This window comes from Schistocerca cancellata, chromosome 7, assembly GCF_023864275.1.
Source record: "Schistocerca cancellata isolate TAMUIC-IGC-003103 chromosome 7, iqSchCanc2.1, whole genome shotgun sequence".
NCBI classification, from domain to species: Eukaryota; Metazoa; Arthropoda; class Insecta; order Orthoptera; family Acrididae; genus Schistocerca; species Schistocerca cancellata.
In genome coordinates, this window is record NC_064632.1 from 185,717,469 (window position 1) to 185,738,857 (window position 21,389).

A 21,389-nucleotide genomic window follows, 5' to 3' on the forward strand; every position below is an offset into this window, starting at 1 on the left:
ACAGCAGTTGTCCCATCCCTGTTACAGCCCTACATCGCAGCTCTCGGAACTCAGACTTGATGTTTTCGCCTCGCTTCGGCCAGAGACGTCCGTCTCGACTCAACACGACGCAGCACTTCTGGCGAAATCGGACGGCGCGCCAGCCGCAGGGAAAGCAAGCGGGCCCCAGCGCTGGTGCCATCAGTATTCGGCGCCGCCAACCGGAGCGAGCATTCCGCGCACGTACCCCGCCAGATCCTCCTGCCGATGCCGCCGTATTGTGAGCTTCGACACTCTCCAGGCATGAATTTACTGCCTACAGGTGCCTATGTGGAGATGTCTTGTTCTGCCACTTGTTCCCGCCATTTCTTCTCTACAGGCGTCTCTCTCATCGTCACCTCACTAAAAACTATTCGATGTGTGGACTCCGACGTTTTAGCAAGTGATAAGGAGGAATGTCCAGCTTCCGTAGCTCATTTACTTATTTCTTACTTTTTTTAATGTAACTGTTGTGTGCAATCCTTATTTTCCTTCTCATTAGGATTCATATTTCTTAATTACCTTTGTATAGCGCTTCCTGGAAGAAGACGACGACCTGCAGGAAAAGGCGGCAGGTCATGTTTAAATACCGTCCATTACCATCAAGATTTTAATTTCAGTTCACAAAGGAAACACTTCTCGACAGGGCAGAAAGTCGACAACGCCTAATAAACGGTGGAAATGGAGAGTAGGATAGGAAAAAGGGGCGGGGGAAGGAAGAACTGTTAATGACCAAGTAACCAATATCGGACTGCTGGAAAGAACACTCAGGTTCAATTCCTGGTAGTGCCAGGAATTTTTCTGAATCAAATATAGTCGCTGACGCCAAAAACGCTTAGTCGCTATCAGTAGTTCGCGTCTAACTACAGTGAACCACGGGCGGACTCAGAAGAAAGACTGTTTTCGCGTAGATTTATTTAGTGGCACACAGTATTAGCAACGAATGTGTATCCTGAAATATTTCTACGGCGGAGGCTTGACTGATATTAATAAACAGTGTTTAAATTGAATTCAACAGTGAGTTACATAATTTAACAGTGGAAGAAACTTCATTCACGTTAGCCATATATATGGGGTGTTTATAAATTAGGTACACAAAAATAACCTTCAACTGCGAAAGGGGTAAATAAGTTCAAATGGCTCTGAGCACTATGGGACTTAACTTCTGAGGTCATCAGTCCCCTAGAAATTAGAACTACTTAAACCTAACTAACCTAAGGACATCACACACACCCATGCACGAGGCAGGATTCGAACCTGCGACCGTAGCGGTCGCGCGGTTCCAGACTGTAGCACCTAGAACCGCTCGGACACCCCGGCGGCGGTAAATAAGTGACAGAAATTTTTTTATACATCACTGAATGCAGTATATCTTCAAGTTTTATTCCCACCTAACACTGTTAGTTCCCGACGTTCCCGATAGGTGGCAAGCGCGAATGAGTTATTCAAACAGACTGCATGGAGTCTTACACTGAAGCGCCAAAGAAACTGGTATAGGAATGCTGATTCCGATGCAGAGATATGTAAAAAGGTAGAATAAGGCACCGCGGTCGGCAAAGCCTATACAAGACAAGTGTCTGGGGCAGTTGGTAGATCGGTTACTGCTGCTACAATGGTAGGTTATCAAGATTTAAGTGAGTTTGAACGTGGTGTTACAAACGGCGCACGAGCGATAGGACACAGCATCTCCGAGGTAGCGCAGAAAATGAGGATTTTCCCATTCGACCATTTCACGAGTGTACCATGAATGTCAGGTAACCGGTAAAATATCAAATTTCCGACATCGCTGCGGCCGGACAAAGATCCTGCAAGAACGGGACCAACGACAATTGAAGACAACCGTTCAACGTGACAGGAGTGCAACCCTTCGGTGAACTGTTGCAGAATTCATTGCTGGGCGATCAACAAGTGTCAGCGTGCGAACCTTTCAACTAAACATCATCGATATGGGCTTTCGGAGCTGAAGGCTCACTCGTGCACCCTTGATGACTGCACGACACAAAGCTTTACGCCTCGCCTGCGCCCGTCAACATCGACATTGGACTGTTGAGGACCAACAAGTTGCCTGGTCGGACGAGTCTCGTTTCAAATTGTATCGAGTGGATGGAGGTGTACGGGTATGGAGACAATCCATCAATCCATGGGCCCTGCATGTCAGCAGGGGACTGTTCAAGTTGGTCGAGGCTCTGCAATAGTGTGGAGCGTGTGCAGTTGGAATGATATGGGAGTCCTGATATGTCTAGATACGACTCTGACAGGTGACACGTACGTTAGCATCCTATCTGATCACCTGCATCCATTCACATCCGTTGTGCATTCTACTCTGAGTTTAAACACTTCTGCTGGCCACCAAACTCCCCAGACATGAACATTATTGAGCATATCTGAGAGGCCTTGCAACGTGCTGTTCAGAAGAGATCACCACCCTCTCGTACTCTTACGGATTTATGGACAGCCCTGCAGGATTCATGGTGTCAGTTCCCTCCAGCACTACTTCAGACATTCGTCGAGTCCATGACACGTCCTGTCAAGGCACTTCTACGTGCTCGAGGGGGCCCTACGTGTTATTAGGTAGGTGTACCAATTTCTTTGGCTCTTCAGCGGGTAACAATGCAGAGCGTGCGCAGTGTTGTTTGTGGTTTCATGAATCCAGATCTGCTGCTAAAGTTCACAGACAATTCAGGACCACTTCAAGATAAACTGTTATCATTTGGTACAACTGTTTCATCGAAACTGGCTGTGTACCACATAGGATGCCAGGTCAGAGTCGGCCAGAAGTCTCTGACACAGCAATTGAACAAGTTCGCCAGTCTTACAGTCAGAGCCCGCGCAAATCAACGAGACCTGCCAGCTTAGAATTGAATATGCTTAGTGTTACTGTGTAACACGTACTGAACTGGACGTTGTGGAACAATATCCTGGCAACCTTGTTCATCTGATTTAACCACAGTGGACTTCTGTGTATGGGGGTACGTTAAAGATAGTGTTTGTTCCTGAGCTTCCGGAAAACGTCGACGAGCAGCGAAAACGGATTACACAAGAGGTTGACACCATACATCAAGACTTGCTTCATAGAATCTGGCAGGGAACTGATTACAGATGGTACATTTGTCGTGTTACAAAAGGTAGTCACATGGAACATTTGTAGATAAAACCTGAGGATATACTGCATTCAGTGCTGTAGCAAACATTTCTGTAAGTTATTTACCCTTTTCACAGTTAAAGGTTACTTTTGTATATCTAATCCTTAAAAATCCTGTATAGGCAACAATAGTAGTAAATAGATGTTTAGGAGGCAACGTAGTTTCGACATGGCGACACTTGCTCCAGTACCCTAAAATCAACGTAATCTTTGGATAAGTCCGAGAAGTCAACGTAAAAAAAACGGTGAGTATAACAGCTCCAGAATGAGATTTTCACTCTGCAGCGGAGTGTGCGCCTATGTGAAACTTCCTGGCAGGTTAAAACTGTGAGCCGGACCGAGACTCGAACTTGGGACCTTTGCCTTTCGCGGCCAAGTGCTCTACCACATGAGCAATCCAAGCGTGACTCACGACCCGTCCTCACAGCTTTACTTCCGCCAGTACCTCGTCTCTTACCTTCCAGACTTCACAGAAACTCACCTGAGAAGTTTGGAAGGTAGGAGACGAGGTACTGGCGGAAGTAAAGCTGTGAGGACGAACAATAACGAATAAAGTGAGATAAAAAAATTGATGGTAGAGCACTTTCCCGCGAAAGGCAAAGGTCCCGAGTTCGTGTCTCGGTCTGGCGGACAGTTTTAATCTGCCAGGAAGTTTCAGTATAACAGCTATTTGCATTAGTGGTGCCTCGTGGAGAACTGGATGCAGCGTTGTTTAGGAGTGAATGGGAAAAGAGAGAAAGTGTGGAGTATGTCAATAATTCTTTATTCACGAACGAGCTTTTAAATTACATATACTGTGGATCTAAGTTGTAACGAGTGGTGACTATGGTGCAAGCCGTTGCAGTGGTTAATAAAGAACAAAAATGTAGCGGTATATTTAGTGAAGGACACTTGAACATTTGAATGAATACAGAAGAGAATTCTGAGTTTGTTAATACCACGAATTGTGTAACTGAAGATAGCAGCACCTGCAATTTAGATTCAACAACGCTCAGTTCGACCACAGCAGTTAGCCAGAGAAAACAGTAACGAACATTCTAAGCAATCATTTAATGCTACTGACTATGCTAGAAGTTAAAGACTCTCGTTAAGAAATTAAAAACTCTCGTCAAGAAATCTAACACACTCGACAGGAAATTAAAAGGGAAATGCAGGGGGGTTGTAATAAATTATGAAATATAATTGGTAGTCTGTGAACGGAGCACAGTAACACATTTAATCAAAAGAATGATGAACTCTGAAATGAATTTCAGTTCAAACGTGAGGGAGTCAAAACTGAAATACAAAATTTTAAGACACAGATTGACGAACACTGCGAAAAAACGAAAATGTTCGTTAAAGAGGCTCATGTTATAATTCGTGTCCACGATGGCGAAATTGCGCGCGCAAGAAGTGCTTGCCGCAGCAACAAAGAGACGATTATAAAATTAATGGGTGGGATTCAGACGCAGTGCAGTGAGTTGGGCAGCAAAGTACACAAACTTCGCAGGAAAGTCTTGGAATGCAAGGAAGGATCGAAGGAAGTGAGTAAAGACTTTGAATGGGAAGCGATTAATGCAGCGTTACGATAATCGGTCATAACATACTTGATGTGCCGCAAGTAATTCTAGACATTTGCATGAATGCCCTAAATTTCCAAGAATATGTTCCCAAACATGGTATCTACCCCCAGCTTCATAAAACGGTTCAAACATCCATTTTCGAAACATTAAACCGAACAAACTAAAAAAGATTCGTGCATCATCCACATGAAAGGTGAAGCACATATCCGGGTTATTACTGTATTCGACAATTATTTCACGTACAAAGAAATAGAAACAGCGTTCTTAAATAAATTTTGTTTTCGAGAAAAACGGTGTGACATAAAATAAAAAATTCTAACACCTCCGAACTAGCAAGCCATTACGGTACTACGCGAGGGTATACACAGAAAACTGATATGATAATGCATACCTTGGCGAACCGGTTAAAAAGAAAGAATTAGCATCAATTTTAACACAGAGTTACCACTCATTGTATGTAAAGACTTGGCACTCACCCCGTATTTGAACACGGAACAATTGTGTTTAGTGGTCGATCGAACTGAAGTCCTCGTAGAGAATGAGAACGAGAGAGAAATAAAGACGATCATCAAAATCATTATACTGGCCCACCACGAGGAGAATTTCAGGATTATGGACGACCAAGTAGATTAGGTCGATGAGACGCCAGCAGGAAACTGAGAGACGAATATGAACCATAGAACGGATTTAATCCAAATCATCAACCTAATCGATCGGCGTATGCAGGAGACGGGGCGCCGAATCTATCGCCGAAACTCGCTAGTTGCCGCGATCGTAAACCGCGAGAGTGACGGTAAACTAAATAAAGTTTCGGCAACGGTCTAATGCTACACTGATGTTATGGGAAACGCGTCAGATGACACAATGAAAGCCATTAAATGCGGACGTATCACAGATGTGAAGGAAGACCTACACAGAGATGAAGAAGGGAATGATAAAGAAATCTTAATGGTTCTTGTAGAAGTGGAAATAAGCGGAATAATTATGAATGCCTTAGTAGATTCAGCTGGTAAGATGAGTTCTGTCTCGTAAAATTTAGTTTCATAGCTGAAACAGCTGATAAATGCTTCAGTATAGCACAAAAAATTTCATATGCTCCTCTTTTAAAAGACTCCGAAAACTGGGGTGCTAGCTTCCTCATTCTATCTTTCTCAACATCTTTCAAATTTTTCCCAAAAATTTTGGAATGCGAACGTATTTGTACTCTTTTGTTCTTTTAACTTGCAGCTCACATCTCACTCCCACAAGCTGTCCTAACTGCAACTCGTTCACATTCGCCTGTTCATCGCTGCAAGTTTCTCATACCTCTCCACTCCCACTTGTCATTCATTCAGTCCTACTCATTGTCAGTCTCTTTGTGTCTCTTTGTCACATTTTCGTGTCTCACAGTCACAGTTGTCTTGATTGCGTCTTACTACTACTGTCTCCTTTCGCTGTCACTACCGAGCGAGGTGGTGCAGTGGTTAGCTCACACGATTCGCTCTCGGGAGGACGACCGTACTATCCCGCGTCTCGACATTCAGATTTAGGTTTTCGTGATTTCCCTGAATCGCCGGCCAATTTCCTTCTCCATCCTTGACAGAATCCCAGCTCGTGTTCCATCTTGCATCACCTGGATGTTGATGGGACGTTAAACTCAATCTTCCTTTCTTCCTTCCATCCTTCGCTGTCACTGTCTCCCTCTTTCTCTCTCTTACTGTTACCATTTCATTCCTTCCTTCCCACTGCTGCAGACTCATTTCACTGTCACTATCTCTCCCTTCCCAATCGTCATTGTCGTAGACTCCATCTCCCACTATTACTGGCTCTCAACCACTTCCACTATCTCTTTCTTTTTATTCTTCTCTCACTGGCACTATCTCCTTCACTCTTTCCCTAGCACTGTTTTGTCACAATCAACTATGTACCGCTGCCACTGTTCCCCTGTCTTTCTCACACACACAGCCATCGTCGTCTTCGCTCTTTCTATACCACAACCACTGTTTCGTATCTTCCACTGTTTATTACTTCTCCAGTTCTTTTCAACTATAACTGTCTCCTTCTCTCTCAGCACAAAAAGTGTGAATGTGTTCGCAGCCTAAAATTTTTTGGGAAAATTGTCGATGATTCTTAGCAAGGTACAATGAGGCAGCTGGTACGCGACTCTTCACTCAAAGTATTAGTCTTTTCTATGCTCCGAAAGGAGCATTTTTCTGCTGGTTCCCTTCTTTTCCTTACTACAGCGTGTCACATATGAAAAGAATTTTATGGGTCAGTAAAATTTTTGATAGTTTACTTATATGAAATTGAGATAGCACAAAACTGCACAATTTTACACCTCTTACCGATTTTATGCAAAAGTTTTGCATGTGCTTTAGTACTATAACATGAGGTTCCCAAAATCCTTCTCATGATAAGAAAGGCACTACGTCACTTTATAAGAAGCGTTTTCGTCCCACACCGTATATTTCGTACGCATTTTAGGTGTACAAGTAGGGTAACTTTGAACGTCTGTACCTCAGAAACGGATAAATACATCAAGAAAATTTTCAAGTTCGTCCAAGATCTGGATCTTAGGAATTTATTGTAAGAGTTATAGCCATTTACTGTGCATAGCCTTCTTGGAATCCGTGGATCGGTACTGGTACCCAAAAACCATGTCTTTGGCTGTTTCCCCATAGCGGATAAATATTTTTGTAAACGGGAACATTGCACTTCTAGATAAACGCCTAATGAATATATCACTAAATTTTGAGCAATTTGCTTCGGTTAGATATTGAGATACCCGCTGCTGACATGAAAAAATGGTGAAAAACGCATTTTTCATGTTTCTCAGGAACCACTCAAGAACTAAATGATGCCTCCATAAGCACCTCAAGGTGCACCGTAGACCACATCAAATTCAAAAAGAACCAACCGATCTGCTCTATTTGCCTAAGCTAGAGGAAGTATCTAATATTCAAATTTTGACCTTGTACTGTAGGATAATGACACCAAGATGATCCTTGTATTGGGTATACAAATAGTCGCTATCCCAAGGGCTATCCAAAACACTTGGCCCTACCTTTCCATCACCAATAGAACCCCTGAATCCCGTTGTTATGCGAGGCGTTTTGGAACATATCAGGTAGCGCATACAGATGCTTGCATACCGAAAATCTGGTTGCCTTCGCAGCATTTGCTGATGATGGCGTACATATTGTCAGTGCTGTAGGCAAACGTAGCAAACACAACAAACGTCAGGCACTACTAAAGCTCAAAAGTCAGGAAGAAGAGTACAAGCAGACCGTACTGATTTTGGCTCTCCTAGTATTGGTTAAATTCTCGGTATTGACTGGTTAACTGAAATGAAATGTAAGATAGATTTTGGAGAAAGCTGTGTTCGTGTAAAGTTAAATAATGGAGGGAAGTGAAGGGATTTGTTAGTAAAGATAACATGAGCTCTGAGAGTGCCAACTTGAGGTTAACGCGTTTGCGAAAAGAAGAGGGAACTATAAATTTAAGTAATTGTCTCCCAGCGCGATGTATGAACCTTCTTCTGTAATGGTGCGAAAAAAAATACCAGAGCCCAGAAGTTCATACGATATGTAAAGCGGGTTAATGCTGTCCCACTGGCACCAAATTTAATCATAACTCTGGCTAATGCCGCCGTGGACGTGTCACACGAGGGGAGGGTCGTCACAATACCTCTCACCCACCTTTCGCCCCCTCACTTATCGACCTTAATGACAGTGAAAAATTTAACCGCGTTCACCTAATGGAAATTTGGGAAAAGCAATCGTCACCGAAGTTAATTTGGCGGTAAAAAGGGAGGTAAGGGTTACATAATAAATGAAAGGAAAAATTCAAATGAAATTGGTGGAAATTAGTTTTGAGAAAAGGGTAAACTTAATAAAGAATGTAAATGTGCGGTCGTTACGTTAACAATTAATTGGCGTTAATTAGACATTTGAGCTTTGGGGAAAATTACGGTCGCCAGTCCTATGGACAACTACAATAATAACTGAAAATGAAAGATTAATGCACATATAATTAGCACTAAAAGCGTGGCAACTGACGGTTGACACGTGTTGTGTGAAAACTGAATGTTTGTCAAAAGTAATAAATTTCGCTACACTCTGACTTAATTTAGCAAAAGAATTAATAAAACCGGAAAATTGAAAGTTAATTTAGTGACTGAAATTAATAGTGAACTTTGTTTCTGTAGCACTACGAATTTCAATAAAATAAGGTTAGTCTTGGGCTACCTCAACAATCATTTCAAAAGCTACTTGAATCTAAGCAATTTAGAAATAAGAGATTTAACTTTGAACTTGAATCAAATGATTCTGAAAAATTAACAATAGTAAAATTTAGTACATACCAAGCTGAGCTGCAGTCACAAGTAAGCTAAAATATAGTAACAAAACTCACACTCTTAATTTGTGCTTGTGTAATCTAAATATTGTAGCCAGCTATGAATACTGTAACTGAACTTTGAAATTAAAGCAGTGAAATGGAATTATATTACTTTAATGCTGACGGTTGAATTTCAACGACACTCGGGTTCATTCCGGGAAAGGAAGGGACCATGCTTGGTAATGCAATTGGGACAATGTGCAACAAAGGTTAATGCTACGTTGCTGTAATTTTGTGAGGCAAATTGAACAGTTTGAAATAGTTTTGTGAGGCAAACTGAACAATTTGAAAATCTGAGGTCCACCATACTGTTCTAAAACTTTACGTGTTTCCAGTCTTCCTTGTTGGTTGACTGAATGTTTGAAGTCGTCGATCGAGGAGGTGGCGACAGTCACTCATTGTCGGCCGTCGCTGTTGTAGAAGCTGGATGTTGCTGCGCCTTCTTCTCGACACGGTCACCAGGCGAAACGGGCTCTTGATGTGCGCCAGCTAATGCCTCCCGTCCGCGACACCGTGTCAGAAACTATCATAGCAAGTCGAGTGCAATTACATGCTGCCAAACCCCGAAAGCGCGGCAACTCGCGGGAGCGACACACAACACACCTGCTCCACCGCCCTACTCCAGCCAGACTCTGCTCTGCCCGCGCTCCACGCGGCAGAGTTAACACTACCAAAGATCTTAAACGCTTTTGGTTCTCCACACGACCTATCGATGTAATCGTTCGATAGCATAGTTTTCCCCTAGGCCAGACTCAGCATAAAAATACAAATAATATGTAAAAAACAAACCAATCATACATCGACATATCATACAAATAGTAGAACAATTGCAATATATAAAGACACAGAAATGTCATATCTTCAGGTAACAAAATAAGGAAAAAATTATAGTACAATAGATGGAAATAGGAAGATATGCATTTCCGGCGTTACAATATGACGGCTCTGCAATGGAGGTCAGAACCGCGACGCCCAGCGTAGAAATCAAGCAGTTTTCTTACGAGTAGTGGCAGAGGAAACCACACACTGCTGCTCAGAATCGACAGGAAAAGGCCTCAGCAGGTGGCATAAAAGGCGTCAATGAAATCACCCTTTTGTGTTGATTCCCACACATTTTTCGGTCGAAAAACCAGTTTGCAGTATGATACGCCACAGGAAGACATTCTTGGCAATCGTTGATAGTGCTGACATCGGCTGCCATTTCAACGCTTCTCTAAAGACATCATGGACTAGCAACCCCACCGAATGCGATCTCACTCCTTCTTGCTCTGGTGTACAGGGTGTAACTACAGGGTACCATTCAAAACCATTCGACAAAATTTGAACGTGATCCGAAGCAGCAAGGGGTCTTATGCATTTTCAGTGTTCCTATTTCTCGCCCTCTTATGTGATCACAGGAGGCTGCGACATTAATACATGCGTGAATGAAACGGCAAAAACTGGATCCTTCTAAGACCCCATTTCGGCAATAACTGCGGTTGCAGCCGCTCCCATTTATCGAGAGTTTCTAAACACACCTTGTAAGAGGTCCATGACTAAGGAATTTTTTACTAGCGCACTCGAGCAGATGTAATTTCGATGGATTGTTCACCCGCTGCCTGCGATATGTAAACTATAAGAGAATCTCAGACCAGAGAATAGTGTTGGCTGCAGTAGGAACTGTGTGGCAGTAGGAGTAAGTAGTAGCTAGCAGTCTGGTGTACCGAGTTGGCTGGGCTGGTCGTGGGGAGCGATGGCGCTGTCTGAGCGATGTAGTATAAGGTAAAAGCAGCCTCGCGCATATGTACTATTGTTAAATCAAGTACCATGTAAATGTTTTTAAAAATCTCTTAATAATAATCTTTCTTATAAAATTTAGCTTTTCACAATCATTTATCTCAATTTAAAGAATTTACTAAGTTCTCCAATCCATGGTCATCCCGATTATTGTAAAGAAAAATCAGTTGTTTCTTTTTATACATGACAAATCTATCGGCCAGCATTGCACTGGGCTGTGCCAGAAAAATTTCTTATAGGAGCAGATATATACGCGTTATCTGGCGACCTGATTGAGGTAAGAATTTTCAATTTCTTCAGTTTGATCTTTCAGGGCCGTGACGCAGCAATGCTGACGTTCAAATTTACAAGTTTAGATTCACAGTCAGTTGATTATTGAAAGGTTATAAGTGAGCCACAATTTTATTGCGAGGTTAGTCACGTTATTATTGCAAGGTTACGGAAGTAAACTGTTGGTAGGTTACGCTGAATGTGAATGCTAATTATAATTATTTTTTACTGTTGGCAGGTTATTATATTTTTACTGTTGGGAGGTATTTTTAACTAATGTGAATGTGAATGCTATAAACAATTATTTTTATCTGTTGGGAGGTTACAACCTTTACGGAGAAAACGTTCGAAGTACTGCTACACCCCTGCAGGTGGGCAACCACTTAATACAACTCCAGCGCCAGTTACCTTTCCGCTGGCACTTAGCACTATTTTGGAAGTTTTTTTTCTGTAAAGGCACAATTTTAAATTTCTCTATAGATGTGTGGGGGAAAGGAGGGAGGGTCACTGAGGTTATTACCGAAGTAGGGGCCTCAGAGGGAGACTTTGCCCTTCTGTTAATCCATGCTTCATTGTTGTACACTCCTCCGTGATCACACCACAGATGCCAATGGGACATCTTCAAGCCACTTTACATGTCACATGAACTTCTGACCTCTGGCCTTTTTTTCGCGTGTGTCGACACCTTGCTTGTAGAAGTCTCACTGAGCCCGAGAGTGACGTCGCAGGATACAACGCTTTTGCACCATTACACGTTGCGGGCGTCTTTGAGCCAAATTTCAAACTGACGCATCGCAGTGGGAGACAATTACAATGCTTCGAAAACGTGATCCTTTAATTCTGTTGGGCAGTGTATTTTTAAAAACACCTTGTTTGATCAAAGAATGCACCTGCAAAATTAAAGTCAAGGATCACCAACCATATCGCAGTAATTCTCATCCAGTAGCCTTGATTAAGAGAAATACTGGGCAAGGGGGATGAAACAATAATAAAAGTAAAAGTATTCTATTGCTAACTTAGTAACTACCCGTCCACCACAGACAAATGCACATTTCGGTCCGTGGACACACAGTGAAGACACAAGCGTCCAAGAGGCCGCCCACTGACCTGTGATCCTGCGGACCCTGGAGCCTGTGGCGTCCTGCAGGTGGTTGCTGGCGAAGGCAGAGATGTGCGCCCCCAGGCTATGGCCCACTAGGTGCACGTCCAGGGGGGCGCCGCCGTCGCCGCCGCCGTGGATACGCTGCAACCGCACAAGGTTTCGTTAGTCCTGGCAGGGTGCGGCCATGTCCCAAACCCAAGTAACTGCTGCACCTCGGTAAACGACGACCAATCATTAAAAAAAGTTTTGCATCACCCCGGTTCCAAAGAACTCTTCAAGATAGACGTTGACTGTGGATATTGTACCGTAGACACAGTCCCTTTGACTGTTCAGAGATGTCACTAAACCCGCCCAAAGATGTAAACAATCATGTACGGGTAGCGCAAATTACACGGAGGGGGTCGACAGACGATCAGTTCCAGTCATTCCACCAGGGAGAAGGTACACGGCCCGTGTTGTCTGTAGTTCAACCGTGCCTAGATCGTCGATCGCGTCCGCATTGTTGCATTGTGCCAGGAAGGGCTCTCAACAAGGGGAGCGTCCAGGCCTCTTGGAGTGAACCAAACCGATGTTGTTCGAACATGGAGGAGATACAGAGAGACATGGAACTGTCGATTACACGCCTCGCTCAGGCCGTCCAAGGGCTGCTACTGCAGTGGATGACTGCCGCCGACGGATTATGACTTGGAGGAACCCTGACATCAACGCCACCATGTTGACTAATGCTTTTCGTGCAGCCACAGGAGTACTGGGGCAACCTATGTACCACCTCACTTTCCATTGTTGCCAAATTTATTGAAGATGGCGGCGCTGACGTCATCCAAAATGGCGGAATGTAGACTTGCCAACAGCACATGACGTCATTCAAGATGGCGGCTTTTGGCGGGAAGATAGGTCAATTGGGCTATGTCCACTAACCTATGTTGTTGTTGTTGTTGTTGTTGTTGTTGTTGTGGTCTTCAGTCCTGAGACTGGTTTGATGCAGCTCTCTATGCTACTCTATCTTGTGCAAGCTTCTTCATCTCCCAGTACCTACTGCAGCCTACATCCTTCTGAATCTGCTTAGTGTATTCATTTCTTGGTCTCCCTCTACGATTTTTACTCTCCATGCTGCCCTCCAATGCTAAATTTGTGATTCCTTGATGCCTCAGAACATGTCCTACCAACCGGTCCCTTCTTCTTATCAAGTTGTGCCACAAAGTCCTCTTCTCCCCAGTTCTACTCAATACCTCCTCATTAGTCATGTGACCTACCCATCTAATATTCAGCATTCTTCTGTAGCACCTAAGCCTCCAGAAATAAATGGCAGCAAATTTGAATTCCAACAAGAGAATGCCAGAAAAACCTTACTTTTGTTTACTATTATTATTCATTATTATTCATTATCATTTATTATCATTTATTATCATTTATTATTATTGGCCTACCTCCACTAGAAAATTCGTGCCAAATTCAAATTCCAGCACGATAATGTCTGCAAAGCCGTACTTCTCTTTATTATTATTATTATTGATTATCATTCATCATTTATTATTATCTATTATTATTATTGGTCTACCTCCACTAGATAATTCCGTCAAATTCAAATTCCAACACAATAATGTCTCGAAAACTGTACTTCTATTTTTTATTATTTATTGTCATTTATTATTATTATTATTTACTCAACATATCCGATTTTCGCGGCGAGAAAGCCATTTGCGTTACATCCATAACAATAATCTCCCACAAGTTCAAATCCCAACACCATAATCGATCACACGTACGAAACTTTCGCGGACACTTATCTTTTTTCACTGGTAACCTATCAGAATCGCGTCAAATAATAAAGTGCACTTATAGTAGCCTTGTCACGTCGTTTGATTTTGCAGGGGGAAAGTGACTGAAGTCTTTATTTCAAGCAGTACGGTCATCATTTGTTCTCCAACACAATCAGTACACATCTTCGAGATCGCAGCAACGCCCAATGCAGTCGCCACGACGTCCGCGCCCCAACTGAATTAGTTCAAATCGTTTTTTTCCTGGACACGTTCAAACGTGTCGATGCCGACCGTTCGCAACCCAACACGTGTCTTTGTGCGACTGAGAATACCATGCTACACTTTTGGCGCCAAAGTTTGATCGATAGTGGAACACTCTATGACTGTACAACTGTACGTTTGATCGCCACGAGACCCCTCTCTAAATTAATTGACTCTCTCTCGCACGCGCGCTATAAGCGGACACGCGAACACTTACGTCACACACCCTCGATCGCCCCCTCCATACACGCGACAGATATAGACTTCTGCCGCGCGGGATTAGCCGAGCGGTCTAGGGCGCTGCAGTCATGGACTGTGCGGCTGGTCCCGGCGGAGGTTCGAACCCTCCCTTGGGCATAGGTGTGTGTGTTTGTCCTTAGGATAATTTAGGTTAATTAGTGTGTAAGCTTAGGGACTGATGACCTTAGCAGTTAAGTCCCATAAGATTTCAAAAATGGTTCAAATGGCTCTGAGCACTATGGGACTCAACTGCTGTGGTCAGAAGTACCCTAGAACTTAGAACTACTTAAACCTAACTAACCTAAGGACAGCACACAACACCCAGCCATCACGAGGCAGAGAAAATCCCTGACCCCGCCGGGAATCGAACCCGGGAACCCGGGCGTGGGAAGCGAGAACGCTACCGCACGACCACGAGATGCGGGCATAAGATTTCACACACACACACACACACACACATAGACTTCTTTAAATATGCTAACACCCCCATCTAACCTATCAATTACCTAAGTACTTAATTCCATTTCAATTTTAATCATATAAAATAATTCAATTTACAATTTCATATACGTTTGCAAAGGTGTTCAACTACCTACTTTCAATTACTTTTAGCGGACCAGACCGCTACCCCTTCCTAGGAACCTTTAACGAGTATGAATTAGGTCAGTAAAGAAACGTCACTTGTGCTTTCGTTACCAACCTAAGAAAATTGCGCGTAAAGAAAGCGCACTTTTACTAAACTCAACCACCTGACCATCGCCGGCCGGGGTGGCCAAGCGGTTCGAGGCGCTACAGTCCGGAACTGTGCGACCGCTACGGTCGCAGGTTCAAATCCTGCCTCGGGTATGGATGTGTGTGATGTCCTTAGGTTAGTTAGGTTGAAGTAGTACTAAGTTCTGGGGACTTATGACCTCAGCAGTTGAGTCCCATAGTGCTCAGAGCCATTTGAACCATTTGACCATCACTTCCTCCTAGGATCAGGCGCCAAGTGTGAAATCTCCCAGTAAACAAACCTAACTTGCCTCTTCGCTGCCAACCTAAGAAAATTTCTGAAAATGAAGCATACCAGCACCATCACTTCCTAGGGGGCGGGTGGTAAAAGGACTCAGCCCGCACTAGGCTGAAGGAAAGAGGAAAGCGTGTACTTTATTTATTTGGGAGCAATTTATTTAGGGATGGAGTATATGTATCACAGAACACACGCTTTCACTTGCCGCCCCCCTCCCCCAGCATACAGACCTTCAAACTACTCCTACATAACTCATGCATAAGGCTCTACACACATGCTTGCTAATTGTAAACCTTAAAAACGTCACTGCACAGCCTACAGACATGTGAAGCACACCTAAATAATTCAAAACATTCACGCCCATAGAACCGAACAACTCTTAATTTCTCTAAATAATAATCCATCTAAAATACCCTGCTCCCTAATCGTCAACTTTTAAAATCGTACACCTGTCTTTATTTAAGCAACTAGAGATAGACAGCACCACCACCCTCTGTATTCGAGACTCAGTCCACGGTCCAGCTGACTTAGTACACAGGACACATCAGAATATGTGAATAGTTCCACATATCTTTTTGAAACGTTTGCATGTCATGGGTTTCGATATGTAAGGCTGACCTAAGGCAAATTCTGAACTCCAGTAGTGCACTACACTTGACAACACAACCACACCCATCAAGATATTCATTCCAATCCAGGCCTGTAACTCCTCTACACATAAATTTGTCCAGTTATTTGTTGACTCACTCACAGTCTGACCAGATTGCCGTTTTTGTGCAAAACCCGCTCAGACTGCGCTGTGCTGCTCGGGGAAGTAAGGAAGGACTGCACTCTATTTATTTCGAGCCCTTTTATTTAGTAATGGAGTATATTTGTCACAAAACACCCGCACTGATCTGTCTGTGGTCATGTGACACAGCCCACATGCCGGCCGACGTGGCCGTGCGGTTAAAGGCGCTGCAGTCTGGAACCGCAAGACCGCTACGGTCGCAGGTTCGAATCCTGTCTCGGGCATGGATGTTTGTGATGTCCTTAGGTTAGTTAGGTTTAACTAGTTCTAAGTTCTAGGGGACTAATGACCTCAGCAGTTGAGTCCCATAGTGCTCAGAGCCATTTGAACCATTTTGAACACAGCCCACAAACACGTAAACAACTCCTAATTTCACCACACAATAGCAAACTGCTCTTAAATAATGCAGTAAACAATATCCGCAGACGAGCTCTGTACTCTTAAACTCTCCAAATACGCACAGCACAGTGCACTGACATGCTTGCAAAATAGTGCAACAGACGCGCCCAAACACCCTCACCCAACACCACGCCCCCAGTTGCCAAACCGACCAAAAGTCTCTGCTCGGCCTCCCCCCAAACATGACCTCCTCGCAGTCGCATTCGCGCCTAACACCGGAGAAATTCTTATCACCTATGCGCCTTGGATTACGCTCCAAGGCAGGCCGCACGCGCGTGCGGTCGGCGGGAGGGGGGTTCCAGAACCTCCAGCCAAGTTAAGCTTCTGCACGCTCGTGACAGCCGACCAGAAAGGGCACTCTCCTCTCACACATGTGAAAGCTGCATTGTTCTTCTCATGTATACCGCTTGCGTCTCAGGTCTGGACCTGCTTTCATGTCTATTGTCAGAATAGCCCATAGCTCGTTGACACACACGATTAACTCCGCCGCGAAAACACTTACTACTCGCCTGCACCCGAAATGGTGACGGAAAACCAATCACTCTGATCTGCGCTGCAGGGGCGTGTAATGATTGACAGCACTCTATTTATTGTTTCAAACAACTTATTTAACCATACAGTATATCTATCACACTATCAGAAAACACCCACCCAGATGTGCCCTGGGCCATGTCACACAGCTCACAGACACGCACCCAACTCACAATTTCAGTACACACAATACAAACTGCTACTAAATAATTCTTCACACTGATGTGTAGATACGTTCAGTACTCGTAAACTATCCAAATAACGCATAGTACAGCTTGCAGATCCACTCGCAAAATAACTCAACAGACGTGCACTGGTAGCCCCCACCGCACCCTGTTCACAGGAGCATGAAGTCACGCATCCGTCTGATTACAGACCGCGCACAGCCCCTGCTCGGCTTCCGCAAGCGTGAGTTGGCGCGGTCGACGCGCTCATCAGCTGTCAAAGCATACACAGACGTCCGTCCAGGACCGCCATCCCTCACAACCCTGAGCCGTGAGCACCGAACGCGGGTCAAAGTCAACTTTATATCAATGTTTCATAATTCCAAAGCGCAGCCTCCATACGCTAGACACATCATAGCAGCAGCACATGTCTTTACCTCCTATGACCCACTGCGTATTGCTCCTGACACGACATTACACGGCCATTTAACTAAACATAACTACACATCCCTGCTCTCGCCTCGTCGCGTGACCAGTCATCTAAAACCTTCTCAATATTATTCTTACCTTACAATATTTTTTTTAAATAAGATCTAATTTACTCCTCCCACCGCACCTAACCTCACACCCATCCCACCATCAACATATGCAAACGTCCTCAACCCTATCTTGACGCTCATATATCACCCCACAAACCATGTCCATTTATCAATTTACCATTCTCATCTCCTCTTTTCGAATTACAAACGTAGCCTCTATCTAAACACCAATCAACTCATCTTTCTCGCACTTTCAACAGTAAATTTAATTTTACACACACCCCGAAATACCAAACGCAATTAAAGAGTCAAACTTTTATACAGACCATTAAGCACATACCACACTCACACCAATATTCAAAGCCTGGTCCTTATTTACCACCTCCAACTTGAATTAAATGTTATTACCATTGCCGCAACATTCTGCCAGCGCTCGATTTGGACCTATTTTTCCACTCTTAACTGTTGTCACTAGCGGTCGAATATCACTATCTATAGTTTGCATACATTTCCACAAAAAAAATGTCGTCCAATTATCTATGTCCTCAAGCTGCACCCTCTCACGATAGCATACAAACTCATCTTCTCTAGTCATTATACAACTTTTATCAGCGATACGCCTCAGTCGCTATCCCCGATAATGAATACCAGACCAGCGTGTGTAAGGCCTGTGAAGACATCGCCAACGCCGGTTTGTGTACTGTAATCATCATCACACTCCATTGAACAACAAGGAAAGACGCAAATTCGCTCGTGCTCGATGTTCTAATGTCTCACTCCTTCCATCATGCATTACACTTCATCAACATACACATTCATTCGCACCACCGTTTAGAAACTCCTATATCCTAACACATAGCATCATTCAACAACCAGCACTTGCTCTTATCTAATAACTCATCCATCAGGTCTGCGGGCAAGGTCACCCCTTTCTTTCTTTCTTTCTTTCTTTCTTTCTTTCTTTCAGCAGGAGAGAGCTATTTTTTTACAGTGGTAGCTAAATTGCGCCATGAACTTAACATCACCAATCGCGAAACGTATCTTCAAAAACGTAAACACTCTTACTCAATTACACAGCGTTCCCACTGAGGACATGACCTTCAATATTACAGTTCTTAATCCAATAACCACTAAAATAAGTACTAAATACTCAGACTAATCCCATTGTACCTTAGAAAGTGAGCGTCCGAGCACCGTCAGCGGCATGTCAAAGCCACATATCTGTCCATCTAAACAGCCGTCCACTCAGCCCCAGGACCAGCATGCTAAAGTGGGCTCTCTCTATACCTGCTCTCCAGCTATTGTCTAACGACATACAGTGCACAAATGGATTCTTGAATAGCGCAGATCTCTATCCTCCCCTGCATCTCCAACTCGACATGTAAACAGTGTCTCCCCAGCCAGTGAACCCGATGTCATTCACGCTGCGCTGACAATTTCCACTCACATATCTTAAAGACTCATATATATAAAAGCCTATTCACTCCTGCCAATAGACAAATCATAATTCCAGGCAGAAATCATACATATGATTAAAAAGAAAAAAATGACCTCAATTTAGGTTATCCGACATTTATTTACATGTCCTAATGATACAGTCGTAGATGAGTTGTGTCATCCACTCGCTCATTCCTTCAACACATGCTTTCACAGAACTTGTTCTACTTATATGCCAACCACCCTGTTATAATAAATTTGTACAAGCATTTACGCCTCCACATACAACCCAGCTCAATAGAACATAATAATTCCTTTTTCCACAGATAGTCATATTCGGTGAACAATTAAACGTACTAAATTACGCATACATGTAGTCAAATAAGCAAATACTTTTACCCACATACACACCCCTCTCACTGATGATAAGGCATTTAATATTATATACTTAAACACAGACCAATAATAACAATATTCCGACGCGCACCTTGTCCTTGTAATAAACATACAATTTATTTTCCTATACGGTACAAAATAACCATTTTACATCAGAGCACACTCAGTCGACCCAAGTCGCTCTCAGAACAGTTCAGCTAAATAAAGAGCCTTTTCCCGTTGGCAGAAACGCATCAGTCTTTCTGATCAGAGCCTGCTCCCTTTTCTACAGGCACCTCAAGACTTGCGTATTAGAAGACCAAAAATATTTTTACTATAATATTATAAAATTCACCTCGTACTCGTCAATATTAAGTACAGTCCTAGTACTTTAGCGTGCCCTAGACCTCTGACTAACTAGAATTCCTGCCCTGCACATACACTCCTGGAAATGGAAAAAAGAACACATTGACACCGGTGTGTCAGACCCACCATACTTGCTCCGGACACTGCGAGAGGGCTGTACAAGCAATGATCACACGCACGGCACAGCGGACACACCAGGAACCGCGGTGTTGGCCGTCGAATGGCGCTAGCTGCGCAGCATTTGTGCACCGCCGCCGTCAGTGTCAGCCAGTTTGCCGTGGCATACGGAGCTCCATCGCAGTCTTTAACACTGGTAGCATGCCGCGACAGCGTGGACGTGAACCGTATGTGCAGTTGACGGACTTTGAGCGAGGGCGTATAGTGGGCATGCGGGAGGCCGGGTGGACGTACCGCCGAATTGCTCAACACGTGGGGCGTGAGGTCTCCACAGTACATCGATGTTGTCGCCAGTGGTCGGCGGAAGGTGCACGTGCCCGTCGACCTGGGACCGGACCGCAGCGACGCACGGATGCACGCCAAGACCGTAGGATCCTACGCAGTGCCGTAGGGGACCGCACCGCCACTTCCCAGCAAATTAGGGACACTGTTGCTCCTGGGGTATCGGCGAGGACCATTCGCAACCGTCTCCATGAAGCTGGGCTACGGTCCCGCACACCGTTAGGCCGTCTTCCGCTCACGCCCCAACATCGTGCAGCCCGCCTCCAGTGGTGTCGCGACAGGCGCGAATGGAGGGACGAATGGAGACGTGTCGTCTTCAGCGATGAGAGTCGCTTCTGCCTTGGTGCCAATGATGGTCGTATGCGTGTTTGGCGCCGTGCAGGTGAGCGCCACAATCAGGACTGCATACGACCGAGGCACACAGGGCCGACACCCGGCATCATGGTGTGGGGAGCGATCTCCTACACTGGCCGTACACAACTGGTGATCGTCGAGGGGACACTGAATAGTGCACGGTACATCCAAACCGTCATCGAAACCATCGTTCTACCATTCCTAGACCGGCAAGGGAACGTGCTGTTCCAACAGGACAATGCAGTCCGCATGTATCCCGTGCCACCCAACGTGCTCTAGAAGGTGTAAGTCAACTACCCTGGCCAGCAAGATCTCCGGATCTGTCCCCCATTGAGCATGTTTGGGACTGGATGAAGCGTCGTCTCACGCGGTTTGCACGTCCAGCACGAACGCTGGTCCAACTGAGGCGCCAGGTGGAAATGGCATGGCAAGCCGTTCCACAGGACTACATCCAGCAT

General features: G+C 44.4%; 1 protein-coding gene across 1 annotated transcript in view; it reads right to left on the bottom strand.

Moving 5' to 3' along the window:
• The window catches only part of LOC126091964 (pancreatic triacylglycerol lipase-like), a 271,059-nt gene that overhangs the window by 74,636 nt on the left and 175,034 nt on the right, over positions 1 to 21,389 (bottom strand). Inside the window, exon 5 of the mRNA XM_049907315.1 lies at positions 12,253 to 12,388. Within this exon, the coding sequence (XP_049763272.1) occupies positions 12,253 to 12,388 (136 nt within the window). The remainder of the gene's footprint in view (positions 1 to 12,252; positions 12,389 to 21,389) is intronic.